Source organism: Meles meles, chromosome 4 (assembly GCF_922984935.1).
Source record: "Meles meles chromosome 4, mMelMel3.1 paternal haplotype, whole genome shotgun sequence".
NCBI classification, from domain to species: Eukaryota; Metazoa; Chordata; class Mammalia; order Carnivora; family Mustelidae; genus Meles; species Meles meles.
Genome location: NC_060069.1, coordinates 7,781,071 through 7,807,842, shown reverse-complemented (window position 1 = coordinate 7,807,842; position 26,772 = coordinate 7,781,071). Strand labels below are relative to the sequence as shown.

The following is a 26,772-nucleotide window of genomic DNA, read 5'->3' as shown; positions in this document are numbered from 1 at the left end:
TATCTTCTGAAAAGGCATTTCCCCAACAAATGGCCTTTCTTCCTCTCTCTCCTTATTTTCCATAAGACAATATGTACTCCCCCCAAAATTATACATGTTTTGCTTAAAATAAACTTCAGAGAATTAATCATATCTTCTTTAAGTGAAGACATCTAAGCAAGTCTGGCCTAAGCCAGTTCTACCTCGGCATATTACTGAGTCTTTGTCCTGAAGTAGCCTACAGGTTCTGAGACATCCGTTTTTTAGAATTGGAACAAGCTAATTTTTCCCCTGAATTAATCCCTGGGCCTGACCCTGAGTACAGATGTCTAGTGGACCACAAATGCTTGCAACCCTTGTTCATTGAAGCCAAAACTGTTCAGAAGACCTGATCAGTGAATTGCTTATCTCTAGGCTTTTCCATTTCTGGGACTGTGTAGACAGACTGAATTTTTCACTAACCACCTACTGTCATGTAGAGACTCATTATCTCTTCACCTCAGGACATCTAATGCTACAAGAAATGGGGCAGTAATTCTGACCAGGCTCTGGGAGGACTCAGGAGGGGGAGGAATGAGCCCTTAAAGGCTCAGACAGGCGGGTGCTGGGAGAGGAAAGAGGTGAGAATTTTAGGGTGTGAAAGTGCAGGGAGGAAAAGCCTCCAGGTCTCCCAGAAAGCTGTGAGAAGGAGGCAGGAATGAGAGTCCGGGGCCCACACAGACCCAGTTTTGCCCATGAGGGCAGTAAGCCATGTGCTATGTGTCATGCCCGGCAAGCCCTCTCAGACTCCTACACGGAGAGCAATGCCGTCTCTGGCAACCTGAGCTGGGAGTCATTCAGAGAGCAGGAAATCTTCTATAAAAATCTGAAGGAAGAACAGAGAGGGCTCTGCACTTCAGCATTGGCAGTGAAGACGATGAAAATGTTTACCAAGCAATCTCATGTGGAAATGGATGTCCTTGTGTGTGTCTTTCTTTATGAATGGCCACCACCTGAACCCTCCAAGTACATACTATCTCCTCCCTCCCTGTTCCCAGGACCAGCTCTCGGAACCCCGATCCCCAGCCAATGGTGACTACAGAGACACTGGGATGGTCCTCGTCAACCCCTTCTGCCAAGAAACACTGTTTGTGGGAAATGATCAAGTATCAGAGATCTAACCGCAGCAGCCCTCGCTTTGCTGTTCCCTACCTTTCGTCTCTAAATTATAAATATACAAATATATATTATAAATATAATCTTTGTGTAACCCTGACTTAATAAGAAACATTTTCAGCTTTTTTTTCCTAAGAATTGTCAACATCTTTTTTATAAGTGTGGTTTAAAAAAAAAAAACTTTACAGATTGATCTGTGGCTTTATAAAATAAAGGTATTTCTAAGCAAAGCAGTTGCATTGATTGCTTCTCTTAATAACTGTCCTTGAGCATTTGGGGGTCCCAGCAGCCCCAGACAGGTGAGGGAAGAGACAGACCTGTAGACGTGAAGTGTTAAAATGGTCACGAGCACGACCCTTGAGTTCTTCTTAAAGCTCCAGTTCTTCTTGAGTCAGTGGAACCCCATTTCCTCCCCGTCCTTATGCACACCAGTGAAGGCAACTGGGCCACCTAGGGAGAAGCAAAAGACTTGCCCACAGAGCAGGAAAAGGGAACGTCTCATCACCCCATGAATGAGGAGCCTGCACTCGCACCGCGGCGCCATTGGCCGTCGAGGCGAATTGCATCTGAGTTCAGGACAGCAGGTAGAGCATGCAGCCCTCAGGAGTCTGCGGAGGACATCCGGCGTCCCAAGGCCACATCCCCCTAACGTCACACGCCAGGGAGCCTCCACTGTGCTAAACAACAGGACTGCCTTGCGCTGGGACAAAAAAGCCCCCCACCCCCTCAAGCACATTCCTGCTTCCTCTCCAACACCTACATCTGCTTTCAAACTTGTGCCTTTCTCTGGAGATGGTTTAGATGTGGCTCCTAACCCTGGAGCTTGGAAATGCTTGCCCTTCCTCAAGGATCAAATGTTTATTGGGGTTCAGCTTTGTTTTCTCAAAAGGCATCTCACTGTGCCCCTGAGGAACATGGTTATGTAAGAGGCCTGGAAGCGTGGAGCTGTGATTTTCTAAACCCTCCTGCGATCTTACAAAAACAAGATTGCCAAAGTGGATCGCTTGGGAGAAGACATCCTTTTTTCCCTCCTTAGCACTGCAGACCTGCTTGTGGGTCCCCAGATGGGCTTCCCACCCAGTGCTCATTTCCTAGTCTCCCCTGCATGGCTGACTTCACCAGTGGTGGGCCAGCCACCTCCCCCACCCACACTCAGGAGGGGTCAAACCCGCAGAGATGTACCAGGGGCTTCCACAGATGGCTGCTTCTTACTTTTTTTCCTAGTAGATGGTGGGAAGAGAAGAGAACTGCTTTGACTCTTTCTCTAAAAGAAAATTAGTTTGATAGTATATTTTGAATATAGATGTTCTTATAGTCAGATTGGGAATTGACTTGAATGTTGATTCATATGTTCGTGTTTTTACTGTGGTCTTTTTATCATAACTTTGCTTTCTTCATACGTTTCCTTTAAAAAAAAAAAAGATGGCCTTCAAAAATGTGTGTTCTCAATGTTGTATGGATCTACTTAACATGAGTTTGGTGGTTGTCTCTCTTTAAAGATTCTTCAACCCACAAGGAAGCAGGTTAAATGTTGTTCTGAGATTCATTTGCCAGTGTCCTGCTGTCTGATCTTTTAACCTTATATTTCTGTCAGCTATTGCATTTACTATAGCAATGTGTGTGTGTATATAAAGAAATCTGTTTGTAAAGTAAATCTATATATAATATATGTAATCAAAGATACATATGTTATATATATATATATATATATGTGGATGTATGACTTATTTTTCCTTATCCACAGAATTCAACTACCATGTATATATAAATAAACTTATTTTATTAGCCAGAAGATTAAGTTGCTAATACATTTTGCATTCTTTTCATTTTAAAATAACTTTTAAGTCTTCCTTAAGGACTGACACTGTTTAATATTCATCTGTATTTTTTAATCTATTTTAACAGTAAGTTGGGTTTTATGAGTGTAAAGAGCTAATAGGATTAGCAATTTGTCATTTAATTATACAAATCCTTTAGAACATGTTTGTGATTTCTTCAAAAGAGAATCATCTCTCTCTCGGTCTTTGGAAACATTGGTGTCAAGTAAGGTACATCCCTTCTCTCTCCTCTTCCTTCCCTGGGGTTGGGGGTTTTGCTGTACATATCTTTGGGTAAGAGAAAGCTGGAGTTAACCTGGACACTGGAAGTTATCATTCTGTAGAAAATAACAGTTCGTAAACATGACACCTGGGCAAACAACTTAATCAGTATCCTGAACCCTTCATTTAGCCTTGGATGACATACCCTGGAATTCCTACAGTTCCTTGAGACCCAGTGTTAGGAGGATGTTATTATAACAGTCTGGTGGGTGCTGTAGGCCCTACAGGGTGGACCAGAGGTGGACATCTAAAGAAATAAGGGACACTACCAGCTTTTACTTGATCAAGTTTGTTCCTTAAACTGTTAATCATACAACCAACATTGATATTTATAAAGTATCTTCTGTGTCATCTCAAATAGATAAAGTAGAAGAGAAAAAAGAGTTGTGTTGTCTTTGTCAGCAAGAAAGAGCACATAGAATATTCCAGTATGTAATAGTAGTTTTAAACTCTGCTTATGTGATTTTGGATGCTACCCTAGTTCTCTAGGTGTTCGGAGACTGAGGGGGTCCTAGATAAGCCACTAGGAGTGATTCTTCTGACTAGGAGTCAGAAGAGGCCTTCTCATCCCAGCTCTGCTGCTTTCTGAACAGGAGACCTTGGAAAAGTCATTGGAGCTTTTAGGGTCCTCATCACAGAAGGAATTAATAAACCATCTTTTGACATGTGATGGTATTTCTGAAGTTGTGCAGTGCACAACTCAAATAGTAGCACATGTCAACCCTCTATCTACCTCCTAAGAGGTATTCACTGAGAATTCAGTGAATAAAGTATGGAAACCACATACAACTCTAGGATAGGTTCAGTACATACTAGAAGTTGGCTCCCTTCCCCTTCTTTCACTTGAGGTATGTTCCCATGTTGCAGAATTCGGGAGAAATATCCAGCTCTGGGTTTTGGCTACTTGGTTTCTCTGGGATAAAACTTAGGTGCAGTGGGGTTTAGGTCAATTTTGTGATCTCAGAAGATCTTTTCTAGACCCAGAAAAGCATTCAAGATGTGAATTCAACATGCCTTAGTAGATGCTTACAGTAGGAATTAAAACCCAGAGTGTGTCATCAAATCCTAACTCAAAGCACCCTTAAAGAGCTTACTGGAAAACCTTCTCTTTGTTCTTATTTATTAGTTTTCTGGCAAATGGAGAAACAAAAGTATACAGAACAGCTACAGCATAGTAGGTGCCCAAAACGTGTGGGACCCGAATTTGCTCATGATCCCTCGTCTAGTGCATTAGAGAAAGCTCGGGCCAATGCACGGAAGTAAGGTCCAGAGAAGTGGAGCAACATGGCCAAGGTCAAGCAGCTGATAACAGCAGTGTTCGAGGTAAGAAAAATGCCTCATGAGGACCTGAAGCTGCTGCCAAGACTGAGGGAGGCTAAGAGAGGCAAGAGGCCTCATTTGTTTCTCTTGAATTCATGGGACTGCCTCCCACCATGGGTGATTCACATTCATTTCCATCATCTATTATCTGTGTAGACACACATGCTCATTCACACATTCACATACACAGCACACACAAAGATGTAGAAAGCTCTGAGATCGGCCCTGGAGCACCTGGATTCAGTTCTGGGTCAGCCACTCCCTACACTTGTTATTTGAGATCTCTGAACCTCGGTTCATTCATCTGTGAAATGGGGCTGCTTTGCCCTCTCTGAAGTAGTGAAGTATACAGACCAGATGAGCTCCCTCCACAGTCTGCACTGATCCAGCCTCCCCCACTACCAGTGGAAAAATCTGGGAGGTCAGACACATGACCTTGCAGAGAATGCATGAGTGCCTTTCTACACGCAGCCCTGGCCAGGCACTGTTTCTCTTTCAGCTCGGTGAATGGTGGAAGCTCATGGAAAACAGCAGACAAAGCAGCCCTGGGGGTAGAGGAGCTTCCAGAGAGGCCCATGACTGGGCCACAGGGACACTAGGGCTGAAAACCAAAAGCCACTAGGCTCTGCAAACACACTAGGCAGAGCAGAGGCAGAAGGGGAGATGAGCACAAGACGGGTGGTGGTGGACATGCCCACCGGGGCCAGCTCCAGCATGCCCCTCCAGAGGCATCGGGCATCCTTCGGGGGAACATGGTCATCATCCTCCCTGGATAGCCCCCCAGCCTCCAGGACCAATGCCATGGGTGGTCTCATCCGAGCACCCAGAGTTTATGTAGGGATGGCGCCCAGTGGGTACACAAGTGGCCTGGGCACCCGAGTGACACGCCGGGCCCTGGGCATCAGCAGTGTTTTTCTGCAGGGCCTGCGAAGCTCAGGTCTGGCCACAGCACCAGCTCCAGGTCTGGAGAGGAACCTCAGTACCGTTGAAGACCTGGGGGGTTGCCTGGTGGAATACATGGCCAAGGTTCATGCCTTGGAGAGCGTCAGCCAGGAGCTGGAGGCACAACTGCGGATGCACCTGGAGAGCAAGGCCACACGCTCGGAAAGCTGGGGCGCCCTCAGGGCCTCTTGGGCCAGCAGCTGCCATCAGGTGAGTGCCTGGTCATGCCCAAGGGCTTTGCATAGGCCCAGGAGAGGATGCTGACAGCTGTACGAGAGGTCATTATCAGAGAGCAAGAATGCTGAGGCAGGGGCAGGAGAGTGAATGGTCTGAGACCGGAGAAACTGACCATAACTTTGATCCTTTCTTGCTAAAAAATACTAATGACAAAGAAAACAATAACAACAGCTACTTTTACAGAGGTAGACTAGGGGTCAAGCCCACAATAATCCCTGTACATGCGCTGTCTCTGTGTTCAAAGCAACACTATGCACGGGCTCATTCACTGATGCATTTTTTAGTAGAGAAAACAGAGGCACAAAGGGATTATGTAATTTGCCCAAGATCGTGCAGCCTGTAGGGAAGCTACATTGAGCATTGAGCCTGAATTGTTCCAGTTCCAAAGCTGGTATTTGCGCCATTACCCTGGGCTGGCTCTGTAAGATTTGTGCTAAGAAAAGTTTTTTATAGCCATCGTCAAATGGAACACCATTGAATGGTTGTGACATCAAAAACAAGGATAAATGGAGGTGTGTTCCTGTATCCATCTGCTGCAGTCCAGTAGAAATATGAGCCACATTGGCAGTTGACAAGTTTCTATTACCCACAGTAAAAAAGGTAAAAAGAAACAGGTGGAATTCATATTAGTATATTTTATTTAACTCGGTATATTTTAAATGTGATTTCAACAGATGATCAATATTTAAAACATTAGTAAGACTGTTTACACTGAAATAGAACTTTCTGCAGTGATTGAAATGTCCTGTTTCCACACCATCCTGTCTGGTAACCAATAGCCACATATGACTATTGAGCATGTGAAACATGGCTAATAAGACTGAGGAATTGAATTTTTATCTTTATTTTATTTTATTTTATTTCATTAGCCACGTGGGGCCAGTGCTGTCTTATTGGACAGGGCAGGACACAGAGGTTGCATCTTTCTCCTTTGCTTGGTCAGGATGTACTCTCCAGGGTGATTTCTGCAGAGCGCTGAGCTCATCTTTCATGACTGGCCTGCAGCCTCCCCCACGCGACTTCAGCCAGCATCACACATCTCATGAGGTCCCTGCTGGTGGCTGACTTCTCCTCTCCCTTCCCTCCCCCACCTCCATGTGACAAATGCTGGCCTTGGGATCCCTCTGAGCTACACCAACCTCCAACTCCACCAGGAACCACCAGCGTGGACCCCTTGGGCCCCCTAGGGCCCAGCATGCATTCCCCAAGCAGAGGTCACAAACTTCTATTTGTGTATGGCCGGCTAATGCAGGGCGGTCACACTCAGAGACTCCCCATTCCCCCTCCTGCCTCCCATTTCACTCTGGAATTCTCTTCATCATAAGTCAGTGCCCGGCCGTCAGCTCAGGACATGTGATGTACGACACTGTCCTCTTGGCTTTCCTCTGGAGCTGTTGCTCTGCTTCCATCCATCTGGGGTGGGAGGGAGGGCTGTTTTTAGAGCAGCTTGGGGTTTAAAGCTGTCAAAGCTAAGACAGCCATCCCTCCTGGATTTCCCCCAGCAGTCCTGGTTCCAAATATTTATGTCCCATAAACCAGCAGACCATCCCTAGATATTCTAACATTTCAGCATCTGCAGGATAATTTATTGCATTCAAATGCCACATAGACTTTTCACAAGAAGCCAGGCATCCCAATTTCTAAGTCAAAAAGTATCGGCACAAAACTTAGTTCATATTCAACAGATACTGACACCGTCGGGCTTCAGCTAGCTAGCTCCAGGGGACTGGGCAACTTGCCCAACTTCTCTAACCCTCAGTGTCCTTATCTGTAAAATGAGTATAATGCCACAACTACTCTAGCAAATCCATAGATATCTGAGTTGCATGGTTCCTGCCTGCAGATAGACTAAAGATTCAAACACCGCACCATGACAGCAGCACAGCCCCCTGCCGCCAGAGCCAAGGCTGGACACAGAGACATGCAGGCCTTCCACTGATGGTCACAATCCCAGACAAGGGTCATTTTCCTCTTCACTGACCATAAGTGAGATCCTTCATACGAACCCAGAGTTCTCTTTTTCTTCTTTTGTTTAAAAACATGGACCTGAAGATGCAGTTAGACCTGTAAAATGGAGTAAAATGGAGTTATTTCTATATCACACAGCCTCACCTTCCAGCCATATTAAGCTCTGTTCCACCAAAAAGAACCAAAGAAAATTCTACATATTTGAGAAATGCACATTAATTTTCCTTTGCTATAGTTAACAAAACTGACCTACACTGTCCACCCCTCTTGACTTCAACATAAAGCTTTAAGGTGGCTTTGCTGATGCCTGTTCTCCTTCCTGGTATTTGCCACCCAGTCAGCAGTGTGATCTTTTGGACATGTGGGATCTGATTACATGATGTCCCTGCCCAGCACCTTTCTGGGCTCCTCATCGCTGGCAGGACACAACCCATGACTCCCGGCTCAGTCTACAGGCCACTTCTAAGTAGTGAAGCCACCTCTAAGTCCTAGGCCCACCATCTACCTGGGAGCCCCTGCACACGTCCTCAGCCTGCTCCTCTGCAACGCTTCCCCTGTTCCTTCTGAGATCTCATGTTAGCCTGGACACACATCCATGGTGGTAGTTACCATGCTGTCTTCCGGTCACGTGTCTGTCCAGGCCTTCCCACTCTAGGCCCACTTAGGAAGGCCAGGTGTCCCGAACAGAAGAGTACATAGAGCATAAACAGGAAATTCATCTGGGAGTTGGGTGAACTTACAGTTGGATTTGCCACTTACTAGCTGGGTGACTTTAGGTCAGTTCTGTCAACTTTTCTTCTCATTTGCCGTGTGGAGATCACGTTATCTACTGAGCAGAACTGTTAAGGGGGTTAACTGAATATAGTGTACCCAGTAAAATGAGCGGTTAACAGCTCAGAAAGACTTCCTTCACTCATGGCATTGCAGATATCTTAAGCCATGTACATGATTGATACTCAAAATGAACAGGATCCTGCTTCAAATCCTGGTTATGCCATTTACTTGGACCAGCCAGTCCTCTGCTCTATGACTCCCTTTCCCCATCTATATAATGGGGGGATGAGCACCTCCCAGAGTCGTTGTGAGCATGAAATGAAATAAGATGAAAAAAGGAACATTAGAGGAAGGTGCCTGGGTGACTCAGTCGATTAAGCATCTGCATTGATTTCAGCTCAAGTCATGATCTCAGGGTCATGAGATCAAGCCCCGAGTTGGACCCCATGTAGGGTGTGGAACCTATTTAAGATTCTCCCTCTTCTTCTCCCTTTACCCCCACCCTGCTGTCATGTGCTCACTCTCTCTCTCTGGTGGGGGGGCAGATTAGGAACTGTGAAGTACTGTGCACATGCAGCAGGGTATCCTGAGTCAGAGTTTCAGTCCTCTAGGCACCAGGTCTCTGGCCAAGGGACTTGCCTCTGAAGGCCCCAGCCTCCCTTCAAGGCCTTGGCTGGACCCTTTCTTCCTCTTTCCACTCCTAACCCAATCGCCACAAGATGACAGCTCCCTCCTAAGTCCCATCTGCCCCCAAACGGCAGCCCCAACTTCTGGCTACTCAGAAACAAAGACTTTACTGCTGGGGAATGGGGTCCCCACTGGTTTCCAGGATGCTTTGTCATGAAGCCCTGGGCTCACCAACCAGCCAGTTCCCACAGAACTGCAGAAGGGGCCCACCTCCACCAGGGCCTCTAACCTAGACTTAGAGAAAAGACTACCAGCAATTCATTTATTTCAGAAAGTGCTGCCTTTCCCTCTCATGGGCTTCAGAGGCAGCTGTGCCAGGCTAAGAGTTTCTGGGCTCCAGAAATCCAAAGCTCTAGGCTGCCCAATACCACAAGCCCAGGAACCCCAAGCTCCTCTTCACCTCTATCCACCCAAACCCACTTCCAACAAGGGCCTGGTCACAGACCCAGGGAGGGTCAGATTTGCTTCTTGGGGTGGGGCATGGATGTGGGCTGGCAACACCACAGTGTACTTGTCAGGCGACTATGGGGAAGGGCAAACCTTTTGTCCACCCTTGATCCAGCTACCTCCAGAGTGGCACTAGGGTTTAATGTGCTGGGGACTATCTGTCCTCCATGAGTTGGAGTGGCCAGTCTGTGGGAAATGGAGATACCTGGTTTTGCTCCTCCTTTCTCCCCAACTCACCAGGACAAGGCACATAAATGCCATCGCAGGCAGGAAGGGTCACCCAGCCATTGGTGGGCCACATAGTGTCCCAAATGACAAGGCAGGACCCCTGGAAGGCCTAGGAGAGTTTGCATTTGTCCCCTTGAGTATCTTTGTGTCTGAGGATGTGCAAGATTAAATAGCAAAAATTACCATGAGAAATTAAGAGAAAAACCATAAAGCTTCATATTTTATCACATTTATTTATTTAGTTAGTTAGTTATATTTTACCACCTTTCACAGCACTTTCCCCCTGCCTTTTGAACAAGGAGCCCCATATTTTCCTTTTGCACTGGGACCCACAAATCATGTAGCCAATCCTGGCTAGGGGTAGTGTATATGAATTTCCTTTTAACTTCCAAACCTCTCACTCCCTACTCCTCAGTTGTGTTAGATACTCTTAGACACTTCTGCTAAGCAGTAAAAACAGACAGGAAAATTCCCAAGTGATAGCCATGGAGACCAAGGAGGGCACAGTCCCTGCCCATTGCTTGGGCAGAAAGTGGTTCTTTCCCTCTCCTGCTTTGCTGAGTGCTCCTGACCTTTCTTGCCAAGTGAATGACGCTCACAGTAAACTCCATCGACAACGTCAGACCCTTTCATCTTCAAACAGACAAAACACAAGCTTGGAATTAGGCAGACTTCCTGCCTTGGAGCTGCAGATAAAAGGAGAGAGGGGACAGAGAAGGTACAGTCAGGGATGTGGAGTCTTAAAGCACAAGTAAGCCAAGGCCTTGGCCAGAGAGATGCTGCCTGGGAGGAAAGGGGAATGTGGAGGCTTCAGTTCCACTGAAATTATTGGTCTCCCATGGGAGAAAACAGCAACTTACATTCAGACTGCAGAGATTGTTAGCTGGAGGAAAGGGAAATCAAAATTATTAAAAGGCAGGAGAATTAGAATTTAAAATGGACCTGATTTGAATATCTTTCCTGCTGTTCACAGTTCCTCTTTCTGTCCCTTGCAGAGAGAGAGAGAGCCCAGACTCTGGGGATCAGCCTATTTGGGGAAACTGCTGGAAACTCAGGCGATTCAGGTGAGGGCCAGCTCTCTCCCCACCGAACCTGTAGTCCTAGCAAATTTAAAGGAAGAATGAGAGAGAAAGAAAGAAAGAAAGAAAGAAAGAAAGAAAGAAAGAAAGAAAGAAAGAGACTAACTGCTCACTCCCCACCCTGAAGCCTCATCCCCCACAGGCCCTGAATAAGAAGAAGGCAACAGGATCATTGTTCATGATTCACAACCTGGTGTGCCTGAAAGGGGGAGAGAGAAAGAACCAAGAGCTATTGGAGTATCTGCAACAGCCTGAATACATGTACCCAAGATAGATAGACCACCCCATCTATTTCTTAATACTGTACATGCACTTTGTTTGGTCAGAGCAGGTCAACAAGGTAGTCACTTTGTTAGCCACTAAGAGGGACACTAAAGTATTATTAGAAATGTAACTCTACAGAGAAAAAAACTGTATTCAGGAGAATTCTTCTCAGGCAGGGTGACATATAAGATTGGAGGAAATCTTTTGATGGAGCAGGGGAATGCAAGGAGGCATGAGGCTGCTCCTAAGGGTATTAGTGGAGTAATACATGCGGTCACCAAATTGCTTTCTGAGAAGGGTGGTTTCTGATTTCCTGGGTACGGGGAAGAGGGTCTTGCTTTGCTAAGTAGAGTATATCTGCCACAGAAGACAGGAGAGAGTAAGTGAGGTCACTGGGGCCACACTTCAGTCTCTTAAGGTCCCTTAAAATGTGAGAGCCATGTTGAAGAGTAGAGGACAGGGGAGTCCTGGTAATGAAAAAATAGGGAATGTGCTAATAAGACTGAAGCCAGAGAGTCCATAGGTCACACTCAGGCCCAGCAAGTTCTTTGCTGATTTTTCTATATCGTGATTTCTTACCTGGATGGTAAGGATGTTTGGAGTTTCTTAACATGATAAAATAGCTAAGAAAGATATACTAGAGGGCTTCCCATAGAAATGAAGAACAAAATAAGTATGCCCACTATCTCTACTGTTATGTAACGTTGGTCAGGGGTAGTAGTTAATGCCACACAAGAGAAAGTAATTGGAGGTATAAGGATCGGCGAGAAAAGGGGAAAATGTTGGTCTTTCTGGAAAGCCCAAAAGTATCCATGTGAAAACTACAACAGACAATAAGATAATTTAGTAAAGTAGCAGGTTATAAAATAACATTAAAGACATATGCTGAGTGTGTGTGTGTGTATGTATATATATATATATATGCACACACATATACACACATTTATATAAATATAAATGGCTACCGTCTCCTTTATGATAGCAAAAAATAAAATACCTCTGAGAAACTTAACAAGAAATGTCCAACATGTATATGAAACAATAACAAAATTCTCCTGAAAAGACAAATGTAAAGAAATACCATGTGCTTGAATATAAACTCAAGAAAAATATTAGTTGTCCCTAATTTACAAATTGAATGCAATCCTAATTTTTTAAATATCAAAGGGTTTTTTTAAGCTAGATGGGTTTATTATAAATTTTCATTTGTAAAAACAAAAAGGCAAGAATGGCTGAAAAGAATAACTGAAGGAAGAGAGCAAGGAGGGAAGGGGCAGCTACCCCAGACATTGCAACATACTAGAGAGTCTCACTTGGAAAGCAATTTCTTGTTGGCACATAAAAGACGGGAAGACCAAGGGAACAAAATATAAAATTCAAAATAAACCCTGCTCCATATAGAAATTTAGTATTGATAAATGCAGCATTTGAAACCAATGGAGGAAATGATGGACTTTTAATAAATGATATTCTAGACAACTAGATAGCCATAAGGAAAATAAAACTGGATCCATCCTTCACTGTACCCTAAATCAATTCCAATTGTATCCTAGATTTAAGTGTAAAAAAGAAAACCATACGGGGCGCCTGGGTGGCTCAGTGGTTTAAGCCGCTGCCTTCGGCTCAGGTCTTGATCTCAGGGTCCTGGGATCGAGTCCCGCATCGGGCTCTCTGCTCGGCAGGGAGCCTGCTTCCCTCTCACTCTCTCTGCCTGCCTCTCTGCCTGCTTGTGATCTCTCTCTGTCAAATAAATACATAAAATCTTTAAAAGAAAAAAAAAAAAAGAAAGAAAACCATACAAGTAGAATGCGTGACTGAATTCCTTTATAACCTGGGTGCAAAAGATATAATTCAAAATCTAAAAGCAATGAAGAAAATATCAATAAATTTGATTATCAAAAATTTTTAAATTTTGCATCACAAAATTGCACAATAAGCAAAACTAAAAGATAAATGACAAACTAGACAGAAGTATTTGCAACTCTTGAATACAAATGGTTAATTAATGTCCCTACTCCATAAACAACATTTAGAATTTGCAGTCTTAAAATAATAGCCCAAAACATGCTTACTGTTAAGTAGACTGGAGATATAAATGTGGAATTGACATAAAAATATGTGAAAATGGCTCTTACCTACATAAAAAGATGTTCAACTTCACTCATCATAAGAGAAATATGAACAAAACAAAACAAAAACCCACCTGGGATACCATTTTCACTTATCAGACTGGCAAAACTCCTGAAGTATATCAATCTGTTTTGTTGGAAAAGTGCTCGGAAAACAACCAATTCCATAGTGCTGATGGGGGAAAAAATGTTACAGTGTCTATGGAGAAGAACTTGACAATATCTAGATTAAACTATATATGCATGTAACTTAATCCAGCAATCCCACTTCTAGGAACCTCTCCTGATGACACACTGGCAAAACATGAACAAGAAGTAAGCCCAAGGCTGTTTATTTCGATTTGTATCTGTAACAGCAAAAGACCAGAAACAACCCAAATACCTAGCAATAGGGGACTAGCTGAATAAGCAATGCTACATCCACAAAAGGAAAGAGGAAAGGCTCTATAAGTATTATGGAGAGATGATCTCCCGGATATATTGTTGAACTAAAAAGTGACGTGGAGAGAGTGTGTATTTCATTCTATCATTTATCTGAGAAAGAGAAAGATATATGAATATATACATACATATTCACTTGTAACTGGAAAAACCAACCACAAATGATTTTAAATGATCATTTATAGGAGAAGGAGAGAGTAGGATGGGGGGAAAGGAATAGACACTAGAATTTTTTCAGTTTATCTTATTATGTGGAGATGACTTTGGAACCATAGAATTATTTTACAGAATTATAGAAGTGACTTTTAAACCACAGTAATTTGTACATCTCTAGTGGGATGCAAAAGAGTGCTGGAAAAAAAAAATCTTAAGTCATTTTCAGTAATCATATTGTTGGTGGCATTGTTCGTATTATTCTAACACTGGTGTGTACATGTGTGTGTCCTGTGGGATAAAGCCAAAGAGTAATTATATTCATGTCATTGAGAATCAAGAATTTTAGTATTGGTAAAAGGAGATACATGTGTAAAGCAAATTAAGTTTAGTGATAATTCTCTAGTCCTGAATTTGAATTTGAATTATCAGTATAAAATCATGGTGTATGTGATCCTAAAATAAATATATACCCATTTCCTCGCTCCAGCCAGTGAAAAGAACTAGAAACAATTGCCAACCCAATAGCAAGGAGCATTTTAGCCTCAGATTTTGGTCACTAACTACTGTCTTTCATTATAAGAACTGAGGCTCCTTCGTTAGAGAAATGGCTGAATCCAGGTTTAGGAGCAGGGAGCGTAAGAGATGAATCTGAAACATCTCATACCAAAACCAAGGAAGCTATAAAGAATTACTAGAGTCATGTCAAAAGACTTAGGAGTCAATTTGAATAAGTTCCCACTAATCAAAGGTGGCTACATATCAGTAAGAATATTAACTGCTTAAAAAAAAAGAATATTGACTGCTATGGATTGAATCACATCAAATATGTTTAGATCAGTGAGTTCAGTGTAATTTAAAAAAATCCCACTTACTAGTTGCCTTGGAGTCTGCTGGGGAACCAACTCATTATTTTGAAAATGGTAAATAATAAGAAGGAATTGGGAATTTTTCCCCCTTTCCTATAAGAACTGAGGATCCATCATCATTTAAAAAAAAAAAAAAGAACTCAGGAGAGGAATTATCCTTTTATAGAAATATCACACCAAGAAAAAATAATGTGACTATTTTATTAATATAAATAAATTATTATAAATATAATAGCTAATATTAATCATTAAAGCAGAATTCAAATATCACCACTTGCAACCACAGTAAAATAACGGATCTAGGCAATAACAATCATCAAATGGCTACTAATATCACAAAAAGAGAGATCTCTTTTTGTGATGTACCTCCTGGTGGAGTACACAGCACCACCTATGTCATAGTCTTGCCAGAAAAGAAAAAGAAAAAGAAAACTGAATGTGATTGAACCTCAAAATAAAACTACTAATTTACAGAAAATACAGAGGTCAGATGAACATGTGAAATGATGCCAGTGAGATGGAATCTGCAAGACCCAGACTCTGAGGAAACTATAAAACTAAACACCCAATTGTTTCAACAAGCAAACATTGCAAGGGACAATTAGGGAGATGAGGAGGAGGCCTATAAATTAAAAGAGATTAAACTGACAAATCAACCCACTGAAATGGAACCACTTTTCAAGCAAACTGTAAAAAATAGACAACTGAGGAAAGATAAACTGGGTATTTGAAGAATTGTTATCAATGTTTAGATGTTATTTTTAGATTTTTATAAGTTACTTTTATTTTTTTAAAGATTTGTATTTTTCTCACTGAAAGATTGATTGATTGATTGATTGATTGATTGATTTGAGAAGGCGACAGACAGAGAGAGAGAGAGCCAAGCACGGGCAGGGGCAGATGGAGAAGCAGACTCCCCACTGAGCAGGGAGCCCAACACAGGCTTGATCCCAGGACCCTGGGATCATGACCTAAGCTGAAATCAAGACTCTGACACCTAACAAACTGAGCCACCCAGGTGTCCCAAAAGTTATTTTTTAAAACATCTTTATAATTTAACAAGACATACTGAAATATCTGAAGAAGAAATAATAATAACTGGGATTTGTTCAAAATAATCCAAGGCAGAGTGGAAATGTAAGGGGATATTGGTGAAGCAAAACAGGCCAAGCGTTGGTAATCAGTGGAGCTGGGTGATGGGTATATGGATGAAATAGTGTATGTAAATTGTTACATGCATAATCAATGTCCAGTTAAGTTTGTGGAATTGAATAAATGAGAAGCTACCGACATTAAGTGAGTAGTAACACAAATAACTGTGCTTACATATATGTATTTGTGAGTTGTTCACCTCACCCATGCGACAGGAGTTTAGAGAAGAGGCAGGGTATTGGCTGCGCCTCAGTGAGGGTACCCCAGGAGACTGAGTCTAAATGTGAGACCCAAAGAACCTGACAGAAGATGGCCCTTCAGACCAGGGACCAGCATGGACAAAGGTTGGGAGTCAGGATCCAGTCTGACCATCTGCAGTGCATTCTATGAATGGGGCAGATTTCACAACCGTCAAAGAGAAATTTTGCACTGAACACTTGTTAAAATCAGCAAGACATATCTTATTCAGACTACTGCAGTAGGGGAGAGACACTTCAGTATGGACTGAGCTCAACTCCAGTGAAACAAGAGAAAGAAGAAAAGCTTTTTAAATGCTGGGTGCGCTGAAGGAAAAGTACTGAAGGAGGTTAAGGGAGAGGGTGGTGTATGTGATTAGGCCATCTGTGTTTGCTAATTGTTGCTTATCCAGAGCAGAAACACACTTCACATAGCTTTATGACGGGAGCAAATTAGAGGAAGACGCCCACCAAAGTCAGCATCCGACCCTCCCACAGGAGCTGGGAGATAGGGAGTCATCTCGCTAGAAGTGTGCATTTCACAGAGATTGTTGCCAGGTCCTTGAGGAAAAAGATTCTGGATTGTAGGAGACTTACATCTCCAAGGAGCAGATAAAGGATTTACAATTCTAAGTTTCCTAAAATAACTCTCAAGGAAAAGGGAGGTCAGGGGCCTCCTGTCAGGTGTTAGCTGGAATAGAACAGTAAATTCTTTCGGCAGCATTGACCTTCCTCAAGGAGCATATTAAAGAGGCTAGGTTCATGCTAGGGAACTGATCTGGGGCCAACAGAAGCCATGCCAGAGTGTGTGGGGCTAGATGGCATCATTTATGGCATCAGTTAGGCCCAGAGTTTTCATTCTAAGCACCAAGCACCACCACCACTCCTGGTCTCTCTCTGTCCCCCTCACCTCTCTGTTCCAAGACCCACTGTGGAAAGGCCACGCCACGGTACATAAAAGGCGGCCAAAAATATTTGGCCAGCCAAGTCTGAATATGGAACCAGGCTCAAGGTTTTCCATAGGAACCCTGAAGTTACAGGCAGGGAGCTCCCTTAAAATCCCACACCACACTGAAATACAAGCAACAACCTCAATGTCCAACACAGCTAAATAACACAGCAGAATCCTCTGCAGCTGTAAAAAAAACCAAAAAAAAAAAAAAAAAAAAAAAAAAAAGAAGAAGAAAGAAAGGAAGAAAGAAAAGAAAAGAAACTTGTTATATACTGAGGTGGGACTAACACCAGTATATATATATTTGAGGAAAAAGGCACACAGCAAACCCCCATGTATGCTCTGCTACTATTTGGGTCTCTGTTATGTGAGGGAGCAGACTGGAAACATCTACAAGGTGTGGTAGCAAGGTATGCTTCTGATGAGGACTGGAGACAAGAGTAGGAGTGGGTATATTTTGGGCTATGTATACTTTTTGCAGTGTTGGGATGGTTTCCCTACATTTTAAAAAATGAAATAATAAATCAAACTCCTGCCAGCGACCTGGGGTGGGAGTGGGGGTGTTCCAACCAGGTCCAGGGCAGGCGAAGCCCTCACAGCCTCACAGAAGCTACCGGCATGTCCCCGGGGGAGAGGAGAAGACTCATCTCCACACTCTTCTCTCAAAGCAAAAATCCAGCAAACGGAATAAGCATGTTTAGGAGCAATACGAAAGACCACGTAGTGGGCTACACTCTCCAGAAGAGCTAAATTAAAATTGAATCCAGGCAGCCGGCACAGATGCGAGGACAAGCACGGTGGCTGTTTACAGGGAATTACCGAAGGAATGGGTGAACCAAGCGGAATGTTAGGCAGGGTCCCCAGGGTTTCTCCAGAGGGTTTATGCAGATCCATTGAAGATGAGGACTCAATTTAGGGAAATAAAACCTAGTTTATCATCGTCTGGCTGGGGAAATGCATATCAAGACTCATTTATCTGGTTGTAAACGAGCTAATAGAGCTGACGGCCACAAATGCATTATTCAGCAGAAATTAGAAGTTACTTCAGCTGTTATCAGTAGGTAATGAAAAGCCGAGCCCAGCGAGTAGAAAGCTCCATCACAAAACCAACTCACCACCTGAAAACAACTTGTAATTTTTATTCATATTTTTCAAGAGCTAATGAATAACCATCTAAATAAACACCACAGTATGGACAGAGAAATGAAGTTAGAAAGGCTTTTTCAGGACACTCGGGGCAAAGTTGTACAAGAGGCAAAGAACCAGGCCTGAATTCTGAGTGTCCACACCTGCCTGCCCCCACCAGCACCCTGCCCCGCCCTGCACGCCACCCCTCCTCCGTGCACCCCTTCACACTCCTTCACCCCTCCTCCCGGCTCTGCTTCCCGGAGCCCTTCCAAGCATCATCCCCAACCTGCAGTTGGGCCACACCTTCTTCTCCTTCCTTCCCACTAGGCAGGTAAGGGTCCCGTCCTCAGGCCCACTCCCAGCCAGCTCTGAGGAGGAAGCTGATCTCATACCTGGGTTTATTATTAGTTACTTGCCAAGGCAACCTGGACCTGACTCTTAACTTAGAACTTCGGTGTATCTGAATAATGAAGGTGAAAACGCTCTCCTGCAGTGTTGAGAGGAGTAAATGAGACAGGGAGATGAAGCCCTGGCGCATCTTGGGAGTTCGCTGGCTCAGTCTCCAGAAAAAGTAAGTTGCTTCTGGTGTTATTTCACATCTGCAGGCGACTGAGAGTGAACCAGGGACCCCTGGTGTGGAATCTAACCCCAAGACCAGCCCTGCCAGGCACTAACCCCAAATTCCTGGGGTTTTGGCCTACATCCCAGCCACCCCCTGGAGCAGGCACAGGTACTCTGGGGGTTCTGTAGGTTCCCCACCAGTGTCTCCTAACAAAACCGTGTACTGTGACAAGACTCATGAACATGACATGGTCCATACTCTCACTATAGAGTGCGGGCCTTGGGAACGAAGCTCATTTTGCATGACACAAGGTTAGCCAGAACTTTCACTCACCATGTCCTCGATTCTCTCCACAACGTCTGTGTCACCCAGGACGATGGGACTGTGTCCGCTGAAAATGTCTGCAAGGACTGTCAGAACTGCGCAGCACAGGCAGGCCAGCTCCAACAACAATGGGAGTTAGTCCCTCAGGGTCTGGAGGCCGGCAGTCTGAGATGGAAGAGGCAGCAGGGTTGTGGGCTCTTTCTGAGGCCTCTCTTCTTGGTTCGTCGATAGCCAGCCTCTCCCTGGGTCTTCACAGGGTCGTCCCTCTATGCATCTGGACCCAAATTTCCTCTTCTCAGAACCGGTAGAACTGGATTAGTGCCTGCCGCACCCAGAGCATCATTTGAATGTATTCACCTCTTGAATGTATTCACCTCTATGTACAACTGTGTTTTGAGGTCCTGGGAGTTGGGACTCCAACGTATGAATCTGAGGGGGACACGATTCAGCCCATAATCCCCATGTTATAGACAAACTGAGATCTACAGAGATTAAGTTCCCCGTTGAATTAGTGTCTGTTCCAGGAACCACTCAATGGTACTGCCACCTCCAAAATATTACGAAAAGCCTCCTGTTGTCCTCATTTATAAGACCAGGGTCAGTCCTGCCTCACACCCCAGGCCCTTTGAATGCCCACTGTTCGATAAGACAGAGTCATAGTCAACAAGGGCTGTCCTCTGTGAGGAGTTTAAACACCAAGATGAGCCTCCTTTTTCTCCTCTTCTCTCTCTTTTAATTTGGACAAAACTGTCAGAAGCCGTGATTGATCCTTAGCCAAGCACACTGGAACGGGCACTAACGGCTGCAGCTGGCTAGGATGCGTGAGGCTGGGCGGCTTCCAGCGTGTCAGGCAGCTTGGGATGAGGACTTGAAAGTTTAATAGCTTTGCTGCCAGGAAATGGCACTGCACCCCCCACCCCTGCCCCCACCCCCGGCCCTGGGGATTTCTACTTTTCTTTTTCAGTAATTTCAACGCTCAGAAAAAAACGTGCTGAGCAGTCGGCCCTCGAAGCAGAATGTCTGTATCTGAGCAGAGTTCAGGAACTCCCCGAGGTGCACCACTCCAGCATGGGTGGGAGGAGGCCTCCTCTCCAAATTCATGCCAGCATCAGTCAGTGCTTTCCACAGACTTCTGGGCTGGGTCCCTGTCCCCTACAGGGCAATCCTCTCCCCCACCCAGTTCCAAGTACTACTTGGAGAGCTGAGGGTTCAGCAAGATTCGCACCCAGTTGGAGGGGCCCCCAGTGCCAATCCCCAGGGTTCCTGGTCTGGGGGGTGAGACACGCACCTGCTAAAGCCAGACAGACCACTGAGAACACACCTCTGGGCAGACAAAGTCAAGTTTATTAGCTTGCTGCAGCAGGGGACAACGTGGGACCTCTCAGGAAGTGGAAGTTGGAAGGTCTGGGCTTGTGCTGGGTGATCTGGGAGAAAGGCTCAGAACAAGGATTTGCTCTGCTTCTGAGGCTGCCAGAAACTGGGGCAGGATGACGAGTGGGTATCTTTCAATTTCATCCAGGAGATGGGAAGGATGAAGTAGGCACAGAGTGGGCATTACGAAGAGGCAGTAAACCTCATCACCCATGTGGCCGTAAGCGGGATGTTGAGTTTCGAGGCTGTAGAGCATCCTGGCCTCTCTCTTCCCCTATAATTACAGCCAGGCTTGTCTCTATCTCTTTTCACCACCAACACAGAGTGGCCCTGTCTAGTTATCACTGGTACTATACATGCATGTTCAGAACAGGTGAGAGTACCAGGGCCTCGCTGTTAGCCCCCAGGGCCATGGTTTTACCTCCTCCACCCGAACTGGGCTTCCTGAGCCCCCACATCCTCACCTTGCTGGGGGCTGATGGAGACAGAACAGGAGTGTGAGGGCTCTCTGCCCCATACAGCTACAAATAGGGCCTCTCAAGGCCAAGGGCTGAGGTATGCTTTCCTGACTGTGATATGACTGAGGGCCCATTTTGTGCCTCTGGGACCCACAGTCCCACCTGCCTCACCCTCCTCTCCCCCAGGAGACTATCTCCACAGTCATGTGCACAGCAGTGAATGAGGCAGAACAGAGTGACGGGTAAGTGCAGGGCCATGCCCCAGACAGAGCCAAGCCCAGGCCCAGCTTTGCCCTTACCAGAAGTCAGACCTTGGCCCAGGTACTAACCCCCAAAGTGAGCTTCCTTATCTCTAAGTTGCGAGAGAACGATCCCTATCTCACAGGATATTGTAAGGACTCTGGAAGATAGTAGGGGTAAGTAGAAAGCAAGCTTCAAGAAGACAGGAATGAGCATCTCTCACTCCCCAGTCTTTCTCTGGCACCCAGGACAGTGCCTGGCACACAATAGATACACAGGAAATATTGGCTACATCAACAAATGTTTGGACCCGGCAAAGGAATCAGTTAATAAAAGGTAGCTGTATTCATTTGCTGGGGCTACCAGAACAAACCGGGTGGATGAAACAGCAGAAATGGATTCTCTTCTGTTCTGGAAGCTGGAAGTTGGAGATGTAGGAATCAGCAGGGTTGGTTCCTGCTGTGAGGGAGGTTCTGTTGTGAACATCTCTCCTACCTTCCAGTGGTGGCCGCATCCTTGGCATTCCCTGGCTTGTTGATGCATCACTCCTATCTCTGCCTTCACTTTCCCTTTGTGTCTGTGTCCAGATTTCCCTCCTATATGGACACCAGTCACACTGGCCTGGGGCCCATCCTCATGGGCTCCTCTTGACTTGATGACCTGTGCAAAGATCTTACTTCCAAATAAAGTCACATTCACAGGCACTGGGGGTTAGGACTTCAACCTGTCTTTGGAGTGGTACCCAATTCAACCCATAAGAGTAACTATTGGGGTTCTTTTCATGTTATAGTCCCTATTTCCAACATTTTATCCTATTTCCTCAAATGTCATTTTAAACAGTTCCAGAATGACCAATATTTCTGTGCCTACTTCATGTCACCCTCACTTCCTTTGGCACTTGGCATCAGATCCCAAACCCTACTGAACCACATGGAGCCTGATATTCAGAAAAGAGAGCCATGGTCCAGAGAGACTGAGAGAGCACTATCCATACAGTAGAAATAGAGTAAACGTCACTAGGTTGCTATGTGATCTTGGACAAGTTACTGCACCTCTCTGAACCTCAGCTTCCTCAACTGTTAAATGAAGAGATTGGGTCAAACTGCCATCTCCCTGCAGACACAGTGAACAGGCCAGATTCCCTTCCCACTCTGGTGAGCACGTGGTCACGTTACCCCTCCTTCAAGGACAGTAAGACACCAAGAACATCCGCCCCCTGTGTCTGTCTTCACTTCTGATTGCTAGCTAGCTCAGTGCCCTGCAGCAACCCCTTTTGCTCTGAGGCTCCTCCTCTGTAAAAAGAGAGGGTGGAATTCTCAAGTCTCCTAAGCCTCCAGCCATATACCTGTCTGTCACGGCTCGTCATTAGCTCCGAGCAGTGCAAAGCCTAAAAGAGAAACAGCAGCCCGCCATGGAGCCCCGTTCCTCAGCCTTTGTGGCTCAGCTGGCGGGCGGGCTGGGGCCAAGTACAGGCAGTACATGCTGGCCACCTACTTCACTTCCAAGGGTCAGGTAGTGTCCTATGCAGCACCACCGGTGAACCAACAGTTTTATTAGCCTCCCTTCCCCCCAGAGCTCTCCAGCTGGTGGGGGAGCTCCTGGAGATGGGGGAGTCCCACATTGCTGCCTCTGACTGAGTTCTCTTGGCAAATAGTGTCACCTTCTAGCTGCCCTGAGCGCTAGCTTGCGTATCTAGTAACCCATGTTGCAAAATGTCATTTGTGTTAAGTTTTGGATGCCTATCATCATCCCTTTGCTGCCAACACCACCCTGATCTGAAAGACCAGCCATGCAGTTCATGCTGCCCTGCAGTCTCTCTGTTTATGTCAGAATTTCCATGATGGCTCCCAATTTCCTGAGGATTATAAATCAACCAGAAAATTTCACTTTGCCCTGAGACTTCGCATCTATTAGCCAGCAAATTTGTTCTTACTCCGCCCTGCTTCCTTTTATGATAGAGAAACCCACCCCCGCCTTTTCTCTGTTAGTTGCATTTTCTGTGGCTTTGGGTTTCAGGTCAGAGCCTGCGTTTGGAGTCAGGGGTCCTGAGTAACTCCGCCCAAGTCTCCGCTCTCACCAAATGCTTCTCCCAGGTCCCTAATCTCTCCCACCTGCTGCTTCCTTATCTTCAAAAAGAAGGAGATAATTATACCTGCCACCCCGGCCCGACCCTTTTGAAATTTAAGGAGAATAACGTGAGTGGAAAGAGGCTTTGTCAGTGTCGGATAAGACTGCAGATCCTCAGGCTGTGGGTGTAATTAGCGTCACATGTAAGTGCAGAATCTTTAGTGATGTTGGCATGCATTGGCCCAGCCTCCCTCCTCCCCAGCAGCCCTGACAGTGTAATATTTGTCACGGTAGCTGCTATGGGGCTGGCACAGAACTCACTTTTATTATGTTCATTCATCAGGCATTGAAAGTGGGTCTGCCGTGTACCGGGAACTATGAGAATTCAAATAGAACACATCAAAATTCTCAGACTCCAGGACCCGAAGGTCTAAGGGGGATGATGAGTCATTAAATCCACACATTGTTGGGTGCCTGCTATGTGCCAAGCACAGTGCCAGGCATCTGATGGACGTCAACTGTACATTGAACAGGAAGGACTCAGGTGGCAGTTATAAAAGCAGCTTTGGTTTGGGGGCACCTGGGTGGCTCAGCCAGTTAAGTATCTGACTCTTGGTTTCAGCTCAGATCATGATCTCAAGGTCCTGAGATCGAGCCCTAAGTCGGGCTTCCTCCTCAGTAGGGAGTCTGCTTGTCTCCCTTTCTGCCCCTCCTCCCTCTCTCTCTCTCTGAAATAAATTTTAAAAATCTTAAAAAATAAAATAAAAACAAGAAACGGCTTTCGTTCAAGAGGAACCTCTTCCAAGGTCCCTTTTGATCTTTTCATCAGGAGGTAAATACTGTCTCCTACCCCTGGTTGATAACATGGATGGTCTCATGACTTTTCTGATCACTTGTCGGTAACTAAAAATTCCATGCTCATTTTAAGTCCCAAAACACAGTCTGAAGCCAGTAAATAGACGGTCTAGTCAGTATGTTATTCAACACGTCAACCCTCACCCTCATCCCCCTCCCCCCAGGTCAGGCCCAGCGCCCAGCTCTTTCTTGCAGTTTTCCTACCCTCATTTCCCAAGGATCTTTCAACCTGACCAAAGCGCAAGCAGCGGGGAAGGAGAGGGAAGGATGACTGGAGAGTTTTTCCTTGAGACAGTGGCTTTGCAGCGTCTGGGTCTGGCTAAAATTTAAACCAGAATTTTTCTCTCGTGGACCCTTTTCTGGGTTCTTGTAAGACTTCCCTACTGGACCCACTGTAAGGAGAAGCACCCCCGCTCCAGGTGCTGTCCCCCCTCCAGCCAACCCTCATCCTTGCAGGCTGCCTGCCCTCTTGAGCAGGACCTCTCTCAAATGAGCTCAGGCCGCCATGCCTGTCACAGGCTCCACCTCTGTGCCTGGGGTCGGTGCCTCTTCGGGCCGGTCGAGGAGGGCGGCAGGGACCTCCCAGTGCGGTTACCATTGTGTTGTGACACATATATTTCTCCTAATCATCTTGCAACCCTGGACAACAACTTTGCTTATCCCCAGTCCACAGACAGGGAGACTTGTGGAGCATCACAATCCCCAAGGAACGAAGACAGGGTCTGAAGCCCTGCCTCTCCAGTCACAGCCGGTGGGCTTCCCGTGAGTCCTTGCTACTGGATTCTCAAGGGCAAAGGACCTGCCCCGAGGCCTGGGGTAAGCCTCCACACCTCCCTGGGCCTCAGATCTTCATCTTCCATGATCTCCAAGAACACGTTTCATTCCAAGACTGTGAGATGAAATTGCTGAGTTGAGGTTTCCTGGAAGCAGATGGCAGAGAAATCTGCATAGGCCTCACTCCCCCGTGTGGGAGCAGCCTCTGGCTTAGCTCTTCATATCTTGCTCCAGTACCCTATGTCTCCTAAGAACGTGCACCTTAAACAAGTACGGGGAAGGGAGAAACACCGTTTCAATAGTTTAAGTAGTTTAAATAGTGCTGGCATTCTGCTCCCCCCATGTTAATCTTCAGTGGAGATGAGCACAGCTGACATTTACTGAGCACCTACTATGTGCCAGAGTTCTGAGGTTCTTGCACATCTCAATTCACTCAAACTCACAACAACCCCGTGAGGCCACTGCTTCTATGACTCCTTTTTTGAAGATGAGGAAACTGAGGTACAGAGCAGTTAAATAACTCTTTCCAAGGTCACACAGCTAGGCAGTGATAGAGACAAGACTTTCAACTTGGACAGTTTAGTTCCAGAGCCTGTGTGCCCTCCTCCACCTGAGACAGACCAAAGTTTGAGGCAGCCCTACCCTAGAGGTCTTCTGGGATGCAGGGCAGGAGGGAGAGAAGCCCACTTGTCCCAACAGATTACCGAGAGGCAGAACCCAAGTGCAGTTTGTGGGAAGGGGAAAGCGGGGTGCCTGGGGGGCATACAAACATGTTTTTAAAAACCTCCAGCAGCCACCCCTGAAATAGGAAAGAAGAGCTCCTAATTTAGGTTAAGCCTCAACAAGTCCCTAGTGAGAAGGCAAATTCCTCTAACTCTGGCCAGCGCCCAGGAAACAAATCTTGTCTAAAGGAAATCAGGAATAACCATTTCTGAAGGGCCCCCTTGGCGTAAATACAAAGTGCCGCTGGGAAAGCTCCAGCGACTCTGACCGTGACCCCACGGCGAACCCACACCTGCGCAGACACCTGTGCACTGTTCTTAGTTCCTACGTCCTCACACCTCCTGTCCTGCCCTGCCTACCCCGGACCTCAGTGGGACCTTAATGGACAGCCAGTCCCACTCCATCGGCATCCCTGCAGCCCAAAGGCCTTTTCTGCTTCATCTACCCATCTCTACTTGCCTTCTCCAGCCAGTCTTTCTCTCTGCACGTTAGGGACCTACTGCATAACATTTACTGCGCTAGATTTCTTCTCCTGATTGTTTTATGTTACCTCATCTTTTTCTTGACTATGAACTATTTCAAACATATAAAAACGGGTGCTCAACATCTAGAATTGTCAATCTTAATGTTATTTGCTACAGACCTTTTATATTTAAACATGAAATCAAAGATTTCAACGGAAACCTCATTTGTGCTCTGTCCTGATTCCGTTCCTGTCCCCAGAGGCTGCGACTGCCCTAACCTCAGCGTTTCTCATTCCCACCAATGTTCTCCCAGTTTTACTGTACATGTATATAAACCCTGTGTGGGATTGTTTTGTATGATTTTAAACTTTATATTAAGTTGTATCATACTGTGTATTAGGGCTCTCCAGAGAAACAGAACCCATAGGATGTTTGTAGAGAGAGAAAGAGATTTATTTTAAGGAATTGGCTCACAGGATAATGGAGGCTGGATGTTCCAGATTAAGGGCAGCCGTTTGGAGACCCAGGAAAGAACCGATGTCCCCATTCAAGTCCAAAGACCATCTGATGACAGATTTCCTTCCCCCTCGTGGGGTATTTGGCAGGGTGGGGGAGCACTTAGTCTTTGTTCTATTAAGGCTGATTGAATGAGGCCACCCCACATTACAGAGTGCAATCCACTCTACCCAGAGTCC

At 45.6% G+C, this 26,772-nt stretch overlaps 2 protein-coding genes across 7 annotated transcripts in view; both read left to right on the top strand.

The window, feature by feature from the left end:
• The window catches only part of TMEM108 (transmembrane protein 108), a 371,538-nt gene extending 368,773 nt beyond the window's left edge, over nt 1-2,765 (top strand). For all 6 annotated transcript variants that reach the window (XM_046001480.1, XM_046001478.1, XM_046001479.1 and 3 more), the window contains one exon: nt 1,017-2,765. In XM_046001480.1, the coding sequence (XP_045857436.1) occupies nt 1,017-1,139 (123 nt within the window). In that variant the 3' untranslated portion in view covers nt 1,140-2,765. The remainder of the gene's footprint in view (nt 1-1,016) is intronic.
• A 2,451-nt stretch (nt 2,766-5,216) lies between these two features.
• The window catches only part of BFSP2 (beaded filament structural protein 2), a 58,397-nt gene continuing 36,841 nt past the window's right edge, over nt 5,217-26,772 (top strand). Inside the window, exon 1 of the mRNA XM_046003549.1 lies at nt 5,217-5,705. Coding sequence (XP_045859505.1) covers nt 5,217-5,705 — 489 coding nt within the window. The remainder of the gene's footprint in view (nt 5,706-26,772) is intronic.